At 44.4% G+C, this 17,891-nt stretch overlaps 1 protein-coding gene across 1 annotated transcript in view; it reads left to right on the top strand.

Annotated features, from left to right (window-relative positions):
- Positions 1-17,891, top strand: part of DNAJC11 (DnaJ heat shock protein family (Hsp40) member C11) — a 66,020-nt gene that overhangs the window by 45,294 nt on the left and 2,835 nt on the right. The window contains exons 5-14 of the mRNA XM_058552791.1: positions 1,987-2,115; positions 3,105-3,227; positions 4,257-4,330; positions 7,174-7,363; positions 7,987-8,072; positions 8,446-8,562; positions 15,472-15,627; positions 16,720-16,789; positions 17,318-17,375; positions 17,511-17,653. Coding sequence (XP_058408774.1) covers positions 1,987-2,115; positions 3,105-3,227; positions 4,257-4,330; positions 7,174-7,363; positions 7,987-8,072; positions 8,446-8,562; positions 15,472-15,627; positions 16,720-16,789; positions 17,318-17,375; positions 17,511-17,653 — 1,146 coding nt within the window. The remainder of the gene's footprint in view (positions 1-1,986; positions 2,116-3,104; positions 3,228-4,256; positions 4,331-7,173; positions 7,364-7,986; positions 8,073-8,445; positions 8,563-15,471; positions 15,628-16,719; positions 16,790-17,317; positions 17,376-17,510; positions 17,654-17,891) is intronic.

Raw genomic sequence — 17,891 nt, 5'->3', positions numbered from 1 at the left:
CAGCCACCTGCTTGATGCACCAGATGGACAGCAGAATTTAATACTTACCCCACCACCAACTGAGACTGGAAGGAGTTGGCTGTGCCTAGCTGCTGTTTCAGCAGGCACCTGCGTGCGAGTACTAGAATGGGAGGTGCTGCTCTCATTCCACCTGGGAAAGATGGGAGAAGAGTGATGGGTTATCCTTGTCTCCTCAAGTCACCGTGCATCCCACACACTATTAGATGAGACACTGGCAGGCGCTAGAAGTACAAAATGAAGGCCTGTCCACCAAACCCACCCTGGCTTCTTAGTTTAAGGCAGCTATAGACAATGATAATACTACTGATGATAATAACACTGTTGATAATGATAATACTGTTGGTGGTGATAATATAGTCATACGTCACTTAACAATGGGGATAAGGTTCTGAGAAACATGTCGTTAGGCAATTTCGTTGTTGTGGATACATCACAGAGTATACTTATATAAATCTAGATGGTATAGCCTGTTACACACCTAGGCTATATGGAACTAATCTTGTGGGATCACCACCTTATATGCAGTCCTTCGTTGACCAAAATGTTGTGCGGTGCATGACTGTATTATTGATGATGATGATTCTGTTGGTGATGATACTATTATTGATGATGATAATACGTTGTTCAAAAATGAAAATCTGGGATAATTACTAAACTAATCAAAACAGTGGGGTTAAACTGGTATTAGCGCAGATAGACCCACTTCTAACATTCTCCATGATCACCCATGCGTGACATGCCCTCCAAGCTCCTCCTCTGCCTTCTCCCTGCCTCTGCTCCAGCCCCAGTGGCCTCCACCCTCCTCCACTAGATACCCACAGGCTCGCCCCTCATTTCCCTCACACGTTTTTGTTCACGTATCCCCTTCTCAGAGAAAAACACACCCTCCCAAGCTACTTTTGGGGTGGTAGAAATGTTCTGTACCTTGATTTTGGAAGTGGTTTCGCAAGTGTATACATCTGTCAAAGCTCATTGAATTGTCTGCTTCAAATGGGTGCAGTTTATATTCTTATATGTAAATTAAACCTCAATAAAGTTTTTAAATGGGCTGCAGACAATTTAATAAAAATGTGTGTATGTGGCTGGCCCCGTGGCTTAGCGGTTAAGTGCGTGCGCTCCGCTGCTGGTGGCCCGGGTTCGGATCCCGGGCACGCACTGACGCACCGCTTCTCCGGCCATGCTGAGGCCACGTCCCATGCACAGCAACTAGAAGGATGTGCAACTATGACATACAACTATCTACTGGGGCTTTGGGGAAAAAATAAATAAATAAAATCTTTAAAAAAAAAAAAGTGTGTGGTTATGATTTTATGTGTCAGGTTAAGATATATGCTGATTTGAAAAGTCTTATGACAATAAAAAAATAAACATTGATTTTCTGAGTATGGAGCATTTTTATCAATCAGCAAAATTTTAGTTTAGTATTTCCTGAGAACATGGTATTCTGTTTCTCAATTGTCAAATTAATTTTAGAAAGAGGAACAATTTTTAAATTTCCATTTGTTCATAATTCTTTTTTTGCACTTTATCTTTGAAGATATTTTTATGTTTTAAAGAGTTTTAAGGTAGTTTTGTGATGTGTTTAGAGAAAAATGTTGGATCCATGTAGCTAATTTCTAGGTTTTATGCGTTCATGGGTTCAATCTGGAGATGAGCCAGGAGCTCTAAATCTGTTTAGAGCCATGAAATGGGTCCTCTTTGATTACTAAAAATCAAATTGTGCTCATCTTATTTCTTCTCCTAACACTTGTCTTAGGCATGTCGTTCATCCACAGACGTGACTGGTTTTCTGACTGTGGAAGCTGGTGGTGCTCTGCCGTGGTTTGAACTGTGACATTCATGCTCTGTGGGCTTCGTTGCGCAGACCTGCCTGCACCCAGTGAACGATGCCAGCTGCTAAAGTGTCGTATTGTCTTATTCCGCAAATACCACCCCTGGTGCTGATGGCTTGCTTTTCTGCCCCAGGGGACCATCAGCGTTGGCATTGATGCCACTGACCTTTTTGATCGCTATGAGGAGGAGTACGAAGATGTGTCCGGAAGTGGCTTTCCGCAGATAGAAATTAACAAGATGCACATATCCCAGTCTATTGAGGTAAAGCGCACAGACGCCTCCCCGAGTGTGGTGAGGTTCAGGTTAACGAGGCGCAGCACGTCAAGCAGCTGGGACGAGAGAATCTGCACAGGGCTTTTCTCATCTTTATTTATGAAAGGATGCAAATAGCCACTTAGAAAAAAAAGCTCCAATCTCAACCTTGTTTGTTACTGCTTTGCCAACATGTTAGCAGCATGAGTGCCAGAGGCTGGGGGGCGCTTAGCTACCAAGGTCTCAGGGCTCTCCAGTCAGAAAGTGCTAATGGGCTCGGAGAAGTGGAAGCCCAAGGTCATGGTGATTTTAGGAGAGAAAGCAGACCTCCGTGGGTGATTCCAAGAATGAGTCTTAGTTTTAAGGCACACTCTATTGTGTGCTGAAAACACAATATTCAGGTGAGCCCTGGGATCACTAAAATGCCATCTTTTTGCCTACTATTTGGATGTGGCAATATTGGGCCATTCTACTGAGGGGTACAATAGGTCTCTACCTCTTCAACTCATTTATTTATTCTCAAGTGTACCAACCTAGAACATGAAGTCCTAACTCAGGAAATTGCCCGCTTCTTGGAGCTACCAGAGTCAGTTAGTATGGCCATGGGAAGGTCTTAAGTCCCTTCTCTAATGCTGGTGGTGGCGAGCAGGGATTGGAGAGCCCAGATGTCCCACAGTGGGAAGGCACATAGTGAAATCACTGTGCAATCTGATGCTGTTGGTACACTAAGAACCAACATGTAGCCCTGTGTTTCCCTTGGTTTTTTGAAATTTGCCCATTAAAGCTTTTGCAAAACATTACCTTGATGGCCACATGCAGTTCAGATGGCAAAATGAGAGAGAAGTGAAGCTGTTCAGGTAATTCTGCATCCCAACACACTTGAACTGTGAAATCACCTGCACTTTTGGCCTTGAACTTATGATATATTCATCAGGTTGCTATCCTTGGCACTTCTTATTGCTTTGATTCATTTATAATCAGCAAATATTATTTCCTAGGCACCCTTGACAGCTACAGACACAGCCGTCCTCTCTGGAAGCCTCTCAACGCAGAATGGGAATGGAGGGGGTTCCATTAACTTTGCACTCAGACGAGTCACTTCTGCAAAGGGATGGGGAGAGGTAAGAATGTTGACTGGCTGAATCGTGTTGTCCATTGCAAAGCTTTATTTCTGAACATTTACTCTCTAAAAGCTAACCCTCAGAGTGACCTGGGTTGGCCACATCCTTGTATAACAAGGTACCGGATGTCAAACTTACATAAGTTGACTGTCCCCAGGAGAAAAATATGTTTCATATCTGAGAAGGAATTCTCCCAGTCTGCTGAACAGTTCAAAGTTTAGGATAGAACAACAAGATTTCGCTTGATATGCCAAATTCCAGAAATCCAGCCTGTAGAAACTCAGCATCTTTGTTCCCTTTAAGCAAAAACCTGTTAGCTTACTCTCTTTGCCTACACAATTCAGAAGGCAGGTGCCTCTGTCTCAGTGCTCTGGTCCACTGATTGGTGGTCATTTAACAGCCAGTTCTGCCGAGCAAATTGAGCTGCATCAAATTAACATTGAAGAGCTGCCTTGAAAGTTACCCAGACTAGTAAATGAGGCAGCCAGAACCAGCTGGACTTCCAAGGCTGCTAGGGTGGAACTGCTAATGGGTTTAACATCAGACCCCTGAGAACCATCTCCAGTCACCTGTGAGACCTACTGATGGTGAAGCAGAGCAGAATGAAAATGCAGAGAAGTGGGCACTGCAAGGGAACGGGGAGGGCCCACACCTGACTGCAGCAGGCGCTCTGCAGATGACCATGGCGGCTCTGCCACAGGGAGGGGCACGGAGAGCCAGTCTCTTCTTCTGACTTGAGCTAGGAAAATGAGGATCAGAGGCGAGTGATGTTTTATTTGGAGGCATTCCTTTTTGAAACATGCCTCATTGAAATCTGCCTCCTTTGGATCCATGGAAACAGTCATCTCCACTGGGAAAAGGTTAAGATGAGATATTAAGAATCTTCCAGCCTCTATTTTAGAGCCCTGGCCAGGACTGATGGCATTGAATTAAATGAAGAAATCATAACCAGAGGTGCTTACCTGAGGCCTGGGTTGCTGCCATGAGATAAAACGCCATTAATACTTTTTCTTTTTCTTTTTTGAACAGTTAGAATTTGGAGCTGGGGATCTGCAGGGGCCTTTATTTGGTCTAAAGCTGTTCCGTAATCTCACACCAAGATGGTAAATATGAAGAGATAAATCCTCTTTGATGGTCTTTGAGGACTTAGGAGACCAGAACCTGTGTATTCTTTTTGTCATGGTCATCTGGAGTTATCTTGTCTGTCCTCCAGGGTCACTGGGGGCAAACCCTGCAGCGCTGGCATGGAGCCTAGGCAGTGTGCATGTTGCCAAGGGCACTGGATTGGGGGTTCCATTCTTGTCTCAGCCCTGGACCAGGCTTCTGCCCTGTGGTGCACAGTTTCGTCCTTTGTGGGGACGAGGCTCTTTATCTGCCTGGTCACCGTGGGCTGTGAGGACCACGAGAGACCGGAGGGAAAGTGCCTTCACAGGGAAGTTGGTCAGCAGTCTGAAATATTTATGAACTTGTGGATCATTTCTTTGTCCCAGAGAATGTATGTGAAGTTCTGAAAAGAGGTTTTATTAAGCAGAGAGGCAGCTTGTGAGACTGCTTAGTTACCGGATAGATTTATAGATGTCAGAGCTTTAAACCCCCACCAGCCAATGCTTTCCTTCATCTTTGCTGTTGCAGTGATGTCACACTCCTAGAACTGTACATCACTGTCCCTTCTAGAACAACGGCAGTGTCTTGATTTCCCGTTTGGGGGAGTATCTGTGTGAGCTCAGATAAAAGAATTAGGTGGAAGGTAAAATAAAACCTGTTTCCTCTGGGGGATGAAATAGAGCTAAAGGAGGCCTGAAATGGAGTATGTGTGTGGAAATAAAGGTTGCCCTTCCAGTTGGATGTGTGTCTGCGTGCCTGCCAGGTTCTGCAGGGTCAGACCAATCCCTGCCCTCCAGTCTGACAGTGAAGGCACGTGCGAAGGTTGGTTGACACGGGGAGAGTAGGGAAGTGTTGTGAGAGAGAGGGTGTGGCGTCTGGGACAGGTGAAGACTGAAGCTTGTGAAGATGAGCCAGCCTGAGCCCGAGCAGAGGCCCGAAAGCAGTGCTTCCAGACAGGGAGCACAGGGTAGAAAGGTGCTTGACGTTGGTTAGAACACAGCTTCTCGGGCCTCTGCCCTAAGATTTGGATTCACTACGTCTGGGAGGGGGACAAGGATTTATTTATACTTTTAACCAGAACTTCAGGTGAAGAGTATATATATGTGTCACTGTTGTCCTAACCGTGTCTGCCTAGGGTTGTCACCTCTGATACCGACTAAAAGCAGATTCCTGCCCCTACCCCCAGACCAACTGAATCGGGTCCTATGAGGGAGGATCCTGGGAATCCGTGGTTTTATCAAGCACCCCAGGTCATTCTTAAGATTGGACACGTTTAGGAGACACTTCATCGAGGAGAATCTGTAGACCGTGTCATTCTGGTTGAGTCTTAAGGTGTCTGGCCGCTGGTGGTCACCTGGGTCTAGGGCTGGCTGGTCGTCAGCTTTTGCAGGTTTGGAAATTGAATTGTGTCATAGTACCCAGAGTTTATCAGACTGGAGAATGCAGATTTATAAACAAGGATGCCACTTCGTTACTGTACAGGGTCTGCTCTTCAGGGAGCCCTAATCCTAGGGTCCAGTTATTTACGAGTCCAAACCAGTGATCAGAGAGTGTGGAATCAGCCCCAAGAATGGCAGCCAGTGGAATGTTCTCCATCTCCCAGTGCAGTGCCTGCCTTGCTGATCTCCCCAGAGTCTGTCTCTCTTTCTAGGATGTGCTGGATAAAAATACTAGATCTATTACTTTGACTAAACGGCATCTCACTCTTTATATTTTGATTCTTTTAAATGTCACTCTGTAACTCTGTCTTGAAATTCTGGGGGTGACTTTTATCTCTCTTTTCTCTCTGCTTGCCTCCCCTGACCCCACTGTGGGTAAAGCAGAAAATTGTAGCCGTTGTCCAGTGTGACTCGAGTGTGAGATAAACAAGAAAAGGTTCGGTGGGGCCTGAGGAGAGTAAGGAGTTCATTCTTAGTTCATTCGGCCATGGGAAGCTGTTGGAAGTTTGTGAGTACAGGAGCGAATATGATCCGAGTTACATTTATTATTTTAATGGCAAAAGCAACACCTCCAGAGCTTAGGAAGGAGAGAAAGAAAGTAAACTTAAGCAATTGTTGGGCTAGTGAATGTTGGGCTGTTGCCTAAAGAAGACCGGCTGTTTGCTCACCTTTAACACCTTGAGTACAGTGGTGTGAATCCCTTTGTTATTCAAATGAAATATCCCTTTTTAACCAGAAGATGGGGCTGACTGCCTTGGAAACAAACTTGAGAGGCCTTTCAGGGGAAACGGTTTACAGTACTAGCTTTTCGAGTAGCTTCAGTCAATAGTACATAAGCGTGATGTACATCAGAATCACATGGGCAGTCTTTTAAAAATACACTGGTGCCTGGACCCCCGCCCAAAAGTTCTAACTTAATTGGTCTGGGACGGGCTCTGTGTCAGTGGTTCTCAAGCTTTGCTGCACATCTAGAATCACCTGGGGAGCTTTAACCCTCCAGGCCTGTACATCAGAACGCCTAGGGCAGGAGCCAGCTATCGGTACTTTCAGATGAGCCAGGGGCCTTGAGCATGCAGCCAAGTTTGGGAGCCTCCCCAGGTGATTGGATCTCCTGGCTTAGGAACACAGACATTCAGGTGCCTCTTGAGTTGCAGCTGAAGTTAGAGTGGGTTGGGGCGGGGAGTGTAGATCAGCAGGGAGGATTCTTGGAAAGTCCACTCTGTCCTCCTCCCTCTGCCTCTCATGACAGAGGCTTGGTCTCCTGCTTTTCCTGCCGGGAGCTGGCCCAAGGGTTAATGGAAGTGGTAATGAGCAGGGCCTTAGCCTGGCAGAGAGGGAGGGGCCCAAGAGCAGCTGAGAGCCAGGTGTCATCCAGGACTCTTTCTATCTGTGTATCCCCTCAGCTTTGTGACGACAAACTGTGCTCTGCAGTTTTCGTCCCGTGGAATCCGGCCTGGCCTTACCACTGTCCTAGCTCGGAACCTGGACAAGAACACTGTGGGCTACTTGCAATGGCGGTGGGGTATCCAGTCGGCCATGAACACTAGCATCGTCCGGGACACCAAAACCAGCCACTTCACTGTGGCCCTTCAGGTCAGGACAGAGCTCCTGCAGGACTGCCTCGTCCTGCTGTCTCAGCGTGTCCCTTGCAGCCTTCACCCTGTTCGCCTTGCCAGAATCTGAGTACCTGAGGGGGCCCTGAGGGGCAGATGGCCATCACTCACACGCAGGAGTGTTGAAATACTGTTGTTCTCAGGCTCCCAGAAGAGCTGTGTTCCACTTATCTTTAAAAAAAACATGGCTTTTTCACATCTTCTGGTGGGAGAAGCCCACCGAATCAAGGTGGGAGAGAGCCCTGGTTGATAAGCAACCCCCAAGTATACTCGTGGCCAGGCAGGGGCACGGGGGTGAGAGGCCGCCCCTCACAGGGCAGCTGCTCCGCAGCTCTCACCAGCTGCTGCCGTGTAGGAATGCAGGCTTGTGTTGCAGAATCTTTTATTCTTCATGAGAAGTCAGAAAACTGGGTTTTTCTGTGAAACCTCCCAGTTTTTAAATATTGGCTGCTGGTAAATTGTCACACGGTTTGTGCAGCTACCATATTGTGGCGCCTGCCTGAGAGGCCTGCCCAGCATGGGTGCTCAGTGCAAGGGCGACACCTGCCTTACCAGAGTCTCGGCTGCTAGCCATACCTTCTTTTTCCCCCTCTGTCTTCTCAGCTTGGAATTCCTCACTCCTTTGCACTGATCAGCTATCAGCACAAATTCCAGGATGATGATCAGACTCGTGTGAAAGGATCCCTTAAGTAAGTCCTGGCCTGGCTGACCACAAAAGCATACCTGATCTGTGTAGGGGTTTCTGATGGTGGAGCCGGTTGATGTAAGATGCCTGCTCGTGTTAATCTCTCCTGTCTGTAAGATTTCTTGAGTGCCTCCTATTGTGAGGCAATGGGATTTACCACTGTGCAGTCCCAGTCCTTGAGGAACTTTGAGTCTAATAGAAGAACTGGACCGAGGGTATCAGTTGTGAATCTGCTCCCTGTGGGTGGTGGGGAGGGCAAGAGGGAAGGATGGGATGGGGGACCCAGCCATTGTTCTGAGTGACAGTTGCCCATGGTGAACGGGAGGGATCCGGGAGCTGAGGGGCCTTTGCTCACTCACTGCAATCTGCTCCTGCAGGGCAGGCTTCTTCGGGACGGTGGTGGAGTACGGGGCAGAGAGAAAAATCTCCAGGCACAGCATTCTAGGTGCAGCCGTCAGCGTTGGAGTCCCACAGGGTGTTTCTCTCAAAGTCAAGTAAGTTGAACTGGGTATTTCTGGCTAAGGATTATCTGGCAACTTGTAACTCAGTTGGGCCTCTCCTAAGTTAACGATGAAATAGACTTTGCTCTGAAATTTTGTTCTTAAAGATGCAGTTGCTTCTGTCTTTGCTGTGTAAGCAAATGTCAGGGAGCTCATTAGCCCAACATTCAAGTGAGGTCTGCGTTCAGAGAACTTCCATATGCTCTACCAGCCCATCTCCCAACCTGCCTGCATCTCTTACTACTCTCTGCCTTCCTTGATGGCCCCGCACGTCCCCTCACCGCCCCGGCAGTTTGCACACATACAGTGTCATCATCAGCGCACTAGGTCTGAATTGCTGCAGTATCCTGACTGATCTCCTGCAGCCCCTGTGACACTGCTGTCCACACAGGCAGCCTTCTTAACATGTCAGTCAGTGTATGTCACCCTTCTGTGACTCCCTCAATTCAGGGCAAAAGCCAGAGGCCTTTAACACCCTCCATGATCTAGCCACTTGCTATCCTTCCTGACCTCCTCTTTCCCCATCTCCCTCGTGCTCACTCCACTCCGGCCACACTGGCCTCGGAGCTGCTCCTGGAACACACCAAGCCCACTCCTGCTTCCAGACTCGGCATTTGCTCTTCTCAGTCCCAGGTTACTACCTGGCTGCTTCCTTCAACTCTTTCCGATCTCTGTTCAAATGTCAGCTAATTGCCAAAACCATCCTTCATCACCCCGCACCTTGCCCCAAGCAATCTCTTTCTTTCACTCTGTTTATTATTCTGCTTTGCACCCATCTCCATCTGCTCTTCATCAAAAGCTCAACTTAACATTTTATTCTTTTCTGTACTACTAGAGCCTAGAACACAGCCTAGCACGTAAGAAAGACTCAGTGAGTGAGTCAGAGAGAGAAAAAGGAAGCAGATCACATCTCACTTTTGGAGATGAGAGCCAAACCAGGTTACCCAGGTCAGAGCTGGCATCATGCATCTCTCCTCTCACATAAGATTTGAGAACACCTGAGATTTAATCAAGGGCATACAGAGAACTATCAGATTTTCTGCATTCTAATCCTTTTCTTCCCTCCCCAAATTGGGACCACTAATGAGGCACCATTCTCTGTGATTCAGTTTCTGTTTTTAAATACTTCTCTGCGGATGTTTCATGACATAATCTGAATCCAATTCTCATCCCAAGAATGCCACTCTGCCTCTTTGGAAAGAAGCATTTTCATTTCAGCTGAGTTTCCTGTGTAACAGGCTGAGTTGTCCAAATTGTATTGGTATGTAAACCAGAGTTTTGCCAGAAGGCACCAGAGTTCAGCAACAACAGATGATCTTACTTTGCTAACTTTTCTCTTATATTCTGTTTATTTGGTCAATCACAGTAATTTTTGAATGTTAAACCAACCTTACATTCCTGAGGAAAGTTCCACTTGATCATGACATAGAATACTTTTTATATATTGCTTGATTTGATTTGCTGATAACTTACTAAGGATTTTTGCATCTTTTTTTTTAAATAATTTTATTTATTTATTTTATTTTTCCCCCCAAAGCCCCAGTAGATAGTTGTATGTCATAGTTGCACATCCTTCTAGTTGCTGTATGTGGGACGCGGCCTCAGCATGGCCGGAGAAGCAGAGCCTCGGTGCACGCCCAGGATCCGAACCTGGGCCGCCAGCAGTGGAGCGCGCGCACTTAACCGCTAAGCCACGGGGCCGGCCCGGATTTTTGCACCTATAGCTTATAAGGGATGCTAGTCTATAATTTTGTTTTTTTACTATGTATTTGTCAGGTTTTGGAAAGAGTTATGACAGCCTGATAAAATGAGTTAGGAAGTGTTCCTTCCTCCTCTATTTTCGGAAAGAATTTGTGTAAGATTGGTATTATTTCTTCCTTATGTTTTATAGAATTCACCAATGAAATCAACTGAGCCTGAATTTTCTTTGTAGGAAGGTTTTGTTTTGTTTTTTGTTTTTTGCTGAGGAAGATTCGCCCTGAGCTAACGTCTACGTCAGTCTTCCTCTATTTTGTGTGTGGTTCACCGCCACAGCATGGCAGCTGATGACTGGTGTAGGTCTGCTCCCAGGAACTGAACCTGGGCCGCTGAAATGGAGTGCACCGAACTTACCCACTAGGCCACAGGGCCAGCCCCTCTTTGAAGGAAGGTTTTTGATAATGAATTCAATTTCTTTCATAAATACAGGGCTTTTCCATTTTTTTTGTTTCATCTTATGTTATCTTTTTTAATTTGTTTTTTTCAAGGAAGTTGTCCATTTCATCAAAGTATTGAATTTGTTAGCATAAAGTTGTTCATAATATCCTCCTATCCTTTTAACATCTATAGTTATCTGTAGATGATCTCTGTCTTCATTCCTAATATTGGTAATTTGTGTTCTTTATACCTTTTTCTTAATCAGTCTGGGTAGGGTACTTAACTTTTCAAAAAAGCAGCTTTTGGCTTTGTTAATTTTCTCCATTGTTTATCTGTTTTCTATTTCATTGATTTCTGATCTTTAATATTTCCTTCTTTCTACTTATTTTGGTTTTACTTTGCTTCTTTTTCTAGCTTTTTAAGTGCGTACCTTAGGTTATTAATTTGAGACCTTTTTTCTTTTCTAATATAAACATTTAAGGCTATAAATTTCCCTTTAAACACTGCTTTACTCCATCCTGCAAATTTTGATATGTTGTATTATTATCATTGAGTTCAAACTATTTTCTAATTTCACTTTTAGAAATGTATTGCTTAATTTCCAAATATTTGGGTTTCTCTAAATATCTGTTTATCGCTCTTTAATTTCATTTTGGTCAGAGAACATATTCTGTATGATTCCAGTCTTTTTAAATATATTGAGACTTTTGTGGCCCCACATATAATCAGTCTTGGTGAATGTATCATGTGCACTTGAAAAGAATGTGAATTCCACAGTTGTTAGGCACAGTGTTCTGTAAATGTTAGTTAGATCAGGTGATTGGCATTTGTCAGAAATCAGAATTTCTATGACTTTACTGATTATGGGGGGGGGGTTCTATCAATTGCTGAGAAAGGGGGTTTAAAAATCTCCAGCTATGATTGTGAAATTCTCTATTTCTTGGTCAATTTTTTTTTTTTTTTTGATGAGGAAGATTAACCCAGAGCTAACATCTATTGGTAATCCTCCTCTTTTTGCTGAAGGAGATTGGCACTGAGCTAACATCTGTGCCCATCTGCCTGTATTTTATGTGGGATGCCACCACAGCGTGGCTTGATAAGCAGTGCATAGGTCCACACCTATGCCAATCTTACCGAGGATCCGAACCTACGAACCCTGGGCCACCAAAGCGGAGCGCCAAACTCAACCACTACACCACCAGGCTGCCCCCCCTTTGTCAATTTTTGCTCATTTTTTAAAAATTTATTTTTAATTTTTTTTATTGATAGCAATTTTTGCTATCAATACTCTTTGTCTTGAAGTCTATCTGAGATTAATATAGCTATTCTAGCCTTCTTACATTTGTGTAGTTTATCTTTTTCTGTCCATTTCTGTTTAACCTATCTGGGTTTATATTTCAAGTGTCTCTCATAGACAACATACAGTTGGATCTTGCCCTTCCATTCTTACAGTCCGTTCATACCGTTTCTTTTTAATTGGAGCGTTTAGTCCATTCACAATTAAAGTAATTATTGGTATGGTTGGATTTAGGCCTGCTATTTTATTACTGGTTTTCCATTCTGATTTTTTGTTCCTCTGACCATCCTCAAAAATATTTCAGTTATGGGCATTCCTGCCCCAGAACTAAGCTGTTATCATTGCTGTAATTTGTTGTCAGGTTTATTGAGGTAAAATTTACATAAATTAAAACTCACCCTTTTTATTGTATAGTTCTCTGAGTTTGGACAATCACATAAGTCATGTACCCATCATCACAATCGAGATATAGAACATTTTCCATCATCCTCAAAATTCCCTCATGCCCTTGGTGTGGTCTCCCACCCAGGCCCTGGCAACCACTGGTCTGTTTTCACTCTCTGTATTTTTGCCTTTTTCAAAATGTCATATAATTGGAATCATACAGTTGTAGCCTTTTGTGCTTCTTCCATGAGCAAAGTGCAGTTGCAATAACATCTATATTGTTGTGTCCTTCAGTAATGTGTTCCTTTTTGTTGTTGTTGGTATTGCATCGTGTAGATGGACCACAATTTATCTGCTTATCAGTTTAAAGATATATGGTTGTTTCGAGTTTTTGGTGATTACAAATAAAACTAATACAGACATTCATAGACAGGTTTTGTGTGAACATAAGTTTTCGTTTCTCTTGGGAAAATACCTAGGAGTGGGCATGCTGAGCCTTGTCACATGGTAGGTGTGTGTTTAACTTTATAAGAAAGTACCAAGCTGTTTTCCAAAGTGGTGGTTTCATTTTACTTTCCCACCAGCAGCATATGAGAATTCTGGTTGCTCCACATCCTCACCAACCCTTGGTATGGTCATTTTTTTAAATTTTGGCTGTTTTAGCAGGTTTATAGGTGAATCCCATTTTGATTGGCATTTCCCTAATGGCTAAGATGTTGAGCATCTTTTCATGTGTTTATTTGCCATCCATATCTTTTATTTTTAGTGAAGTCTTTGTTCAGATCTTTTGTCTGTTTTATTATTGGGTTGTTTGATTTCTTACTGTTTGAGTTTTGAGTGTTCTTTTTCAATTCTGGAGTTGATTTTATTACTGAGGGATATTGTCACTGGATATAGAATTCAAGGTTAACAGGTTTTTTGTTTCAGCACTCTAAAGATGTTCTCCTGTCTTCTGGCCTCCATTGTTTCTGACGACAAGTCAGTGGCCATTAGAATCATTGTCCCCCTGCATGTAATGTGTCATTTTTTTTTCTGGCTAATCAACTTTTTCTTTTTTTTTTTTTTTACTTTTGTTTTTCAGCAATTTAACTGCGATGTACCTACGTTTGGTTTTTGTTGTATTTGTGCTGCTTGGGGTTTGCTAAACTTGTTGTATCTGTACAGTTATGTTCTACATCAAATTTGGAACTTTTTGGCCATTAATTCTTGAAATATTTATTACTGTCCCATTCTCTCTTCTCTGGGGCCCTAATTACTCATATGCGGAAGCTCTTGATGTCATCCCACAGGCTTCAGAGGCTCTGCTCATTTGTCTTCAGTTCTTTTTCTCTTTGTTCTTCATATTGGATAATGTCTATTGATCTGTCTACAAGTTCTGGCTCTTCTCTCATCTCCTGTCTGCTGTTAAGCCCATCCAATGGATATTATATGTCTTTGAGTATAGTTAAAATAGCTGCTTTAAAATCCTTATCTGCTGGTTCTAACATCTGGGTCATCTGGCGTGGGTCTCTCTGTTCATTATCTTTTTCTCTTGTTGTATCTAGATATGTAGAGGAGTTTGTACTGGATCTTGGGTATTGTGAATAATACATTGTAGAGACTATATATTCTGTTATGTTTCTCAAGTGTTCATTTTTTCTTTTAGAAGGTAATTAACTTGGCTGAAGTTAAACAGACTCACCTGTGTGGCAGCAGCCAAACACAGCACAATTATTTTACCCTTAGCTAGGCCATTGATAGATGAGGGATCAGCTGGAGATTTGTGCCACATTTATACACAGAACTTGGGGCTCCCAATCTGACTTTCCTTTTTGGGGACCCCCCCCCACTTCCCAGCTGCTATGGTTGCCACAAACTCCAAGCTCTGGTTCTTCAATCTAATAGGACTGCAGATTTCTTTCCAGTTTTAATCATCCATATGGTACAGACTGAAACTTGCCCCCAAGCTAAAAGCTGTTAAAAAAACAAAAACAAAACAGGTGTGTTGAGAGACCCATAGGTGGTGTATTAAATTAAGAATATATAGATTATGACCTGCCGAATGAGGAGGCACAAGCCACCCACATGGGATCAGCAGGTATCTTCCTCAGCATCCAAGCTCCCACTTTGGAAAAGTGAAACCCACGGGGTCATTTTGATTGAAGGCACACTTTCAGTACACTCACACCAAGGAAGCAGAGTCGTGAGATTTATTACTTAGAGATCGTAGAAGGGGTTGTTGGGGGCAGTGAGCTGGGAGAAGGGTAGTCCTCTGTCCAAGTTCACGAGTGAATGAGCGGGAGATAGAGAGCGGGGTAGCAAGTACCTGTGGCTTTTAAGGTGGTTGGAGTGGAGGTCACTAACTTCTTGCAGGCTGAACTCTAACTGGTTATTTTAAAAGGTGCCCCAGGAAAAGCAAAGTAGGAACTTATGGGGGAATCCTAAGCTTGGGTTCTTATCTAAATGTCCAGACTCTGTGTGAACAGGGTTGTCATAGTGTGAAATGCTGAGGCAGCAACTCAGAAAAACAACAGGAAACTGACCAGCGCCATTCCAGTCTTCTAAGTTTCAGCCCTCCTTTTGCATCCGCCTGCCTTTAGTTCCTGTCCAGGACCTGAAGGGCTTTGTCATATGTGGTCCAGAGGTTACACTGTTATCTGTGGGGTGATTGGTCCAATGGGGAGCTACTCAGCCATTGCTGGAAGCAGAACCTCCTTAATTGGCTAACTTTGTAAATCTTCACACACTTTTTTGAAACAGATAAATTGAGGTCTGAGATGCAACTCTCTGTCTCGAGGACACCTGGAGGAGTGTCCACTCCTGTCTTCTAAGGCCACATTTGCTCTGGTCAAACATTAGTCTGTTGCTTTGCCCTTGAGGTCAGCAGGTAGTGGACCTTTCTTCTGTCACAGACATCAAATCCAGCAGCTAAACTTGGGAATAGGGAACGGCAAAGAGGAATGAATTATGAAACAAGCAGATTTCGGGGTTCCTCCTGACTGGTGTTTTATGTATCTGCAAGGTTCTCTTCTTATGGCTGAGACCCACATTACCCTTCCCTGGAAACCTGACTCATCTTGGGTGTTTTGTTTTGTTTTTGTTTTTAGGTTAAACAGGGCCAGTCAGACTTACTTCTTCCCTATTCATCTGACGGATCAGCTTCTTCCCAGCGCTGTGTTCTATGCCACTGTGGGGCCTCTCGTGGTCTACTTTGCTATGCACCGTCTGATCATCAAACCATACCTCAGGGCTCAGAAAGAGAAGTGAGTGTAAAACATGTCACGGGGATGTCACTAAACAACTCTGTGCCTCAGTTTCCTCGGCTTTAAAATGGAGATGATAATAATAGAACCTACCACATAGGGTTATAGGAAGATTAAATTAATTAGTCCATGCAAAGTGCTTAGCATGGTGTCTGGTCCATAGTAAGTACTCAATAAATGTTAACTATTTACTATCAGTAGTAGTAGTTCTACTTTTATCCCTTCATTTGTCAGTCCTACTTGCAGAAAGGATTAGAGTTAGTTTACAAAATTGTTGACACTATAAACCATGACCACAAGAAATAAGAAGTTTTCGTTTTTCTCATTCTAACCATTTCTTTTCCTGGCACTGAGTTCTTAACATACAGGACATGCATTAAGTATAGTCTTAGAAGTCATAGAAATGTAATTTATTTTGCAGTTTCTTGTAGCCAGTCCATTGAGGGGTAATATTAAATCTGAGAGGGGTTTAGATTCATTACTTTATAATGATCTAATTTAATAAATCATTGAGCTTAGAAAATCTGAGAGAAAGGAATGAATCTCGTTTTTAGAGCTCCTCTAGGCTTTGAATCATTAGAGTTCAGGGTCATAATTCCCCAGGGGCTTGAGGCTTGGAACAAAGCATGTGCTGGGTCAAGTCTTCTGACGGAACAGGTGTATCCCGAGTCCCTGTGCTTTGCTAAGAGGAAAGTATATTTGTGTATCTAAAATCGCATGTGTCAGCCCTACCAAAAGTGCTATGTAATAATCCCAGAAGGTTGGTGGCCTATCCTGTGACTCTCACCTTCTCTGACCTCCCACTTTGCTGAGGTTCCTGTCAGGTGGAGTCTTCTTCCCACAGCAGTGGTTTCCTGTACCCTCTGGTGGGTGAGGAGGTGGGTAGAGCCATCTAAGATTAAAGGGAAGCTGCACAGGCCTGTGATGAACAGATTTGCTTGAGACTGTCTTGGAAATATTTGTTAAAGTTCTAGAACTAGGAATGCAGTAAGATCACAGACTGTTTGCTGGGCGCAGGTCCAGCGAGGGGCTCTGTGCCTCACTGCTGGGTAACACCACGCTCGTGTGTGGCTTGTGTTTTTCTCACATAAGGGAATTGGAGAAGCAAAGGGAAAGCACGGCCACCGACATTCTGCAGAAGAAACAAGAGGCAGAGGCCGCTGTGAGTGCTGCATAATCGCCACCCTTTTGCTCTCTGTGAATCGCTGTGAATGTTCCTACACTGTCATGCAGAACTCAACCTGCAGCGCAAGCTCCTCTCTTTTCTAGTCCACACTTCTTAAACTAGGGCTGTGGGGGAAATACTTCACACTCTGCATACTGGTCTCAAGGGCTTTAGGTCTCAGACTTTTCTTCCCCAACAACTTCATTGGTCATTTTAGTCTTTATATTGCCTATGGGATGCAATACTGGGAACTTCAGTCTCTGTCCTAAAGATGAGATACAATTACCCTCAAAAAGCATAACAAGGTTTTTTAAAAAAAAGTGGTGGCTATTGTCCTATCTTCCCTTTAAGTGAACTGTTTTTACATGACATAAGATAACAGAGATATCCAGGATAAATGACAGGGGTACTGTCGGGTTCTTCAGGGGAAGGGCTAAAATGTACCCAGGCATATGGCTGTGGCTCTGAACAAAAGAGGCGGAGCCCAGTGAGGGTCCTGATGGCAGCCATCCTTGTTCTTTGCAGGTTCGGTTGATGCAGGAATCTGTGCGAAGAATAATCGAGGCAGAAGAGTCCAGAATGGGTGAGAAGGCATGGTCTCTCTTGGGGGTGGGGGCTGAGGGTCTCAAAGGAGCACATCGCTCCTGCAGTCCAGCTGTCCAGCTGGCAGGGGTGCCCAGCCGAGGCCTGCCCCCGCTCTGACGGAGCCTGTCCTCAGGGCTCATCATCGTCAACGCCTGGTACGGGAAGTTTGTCAACGACAAGAGCAAGAAGAGCGAGAAGGTGAAGGTGATTGATGTGACTGTGCCCCTCCAGTGCCTGGTGAAGGACTCGAAGCTCATCCTCACAGAGGCCTCTAAGGTACAGCGTGCATGTGCCCACGGGATTCAGACAGAAGAGGCTCCTGGGGAACGGGGGCATCGGGCCCCTCGGAATGGCCATTTCATTGCAGTGAAATCCTTCATGTTGCCGAAAGTCGCTGTGCAGAATGCTGCCCAGCACCCAAGTTATATCCACATTGGAGCTATTTATTTACTTCATCCATTCAGTCCCTCAACAAGCATTTATTGAGCACCTACTAGGTACCCAGTACAGCAGC

The sequence above is a fragment of the Diceros bicornis genome, chromosome 13 (assembly GCF_020826845.1).
Source record: "Diceros bicornis minor isolate mBicDic1 chromosome 13, mDicBic1.mat.cur, whole genome shotgun sequence".
In the NCBI taxonomy this organism is placed as follows: Eukaryota; Metazoa; Chordata; class Mammalia; order Perissodactyla; family Rhinocerotidae; genus Diceros; species Diceros bicornis.
Note: the sequence above shows the minus strand (reverse complement) of the source record. Positions and strands in the feature narration are given on the sequence as shown.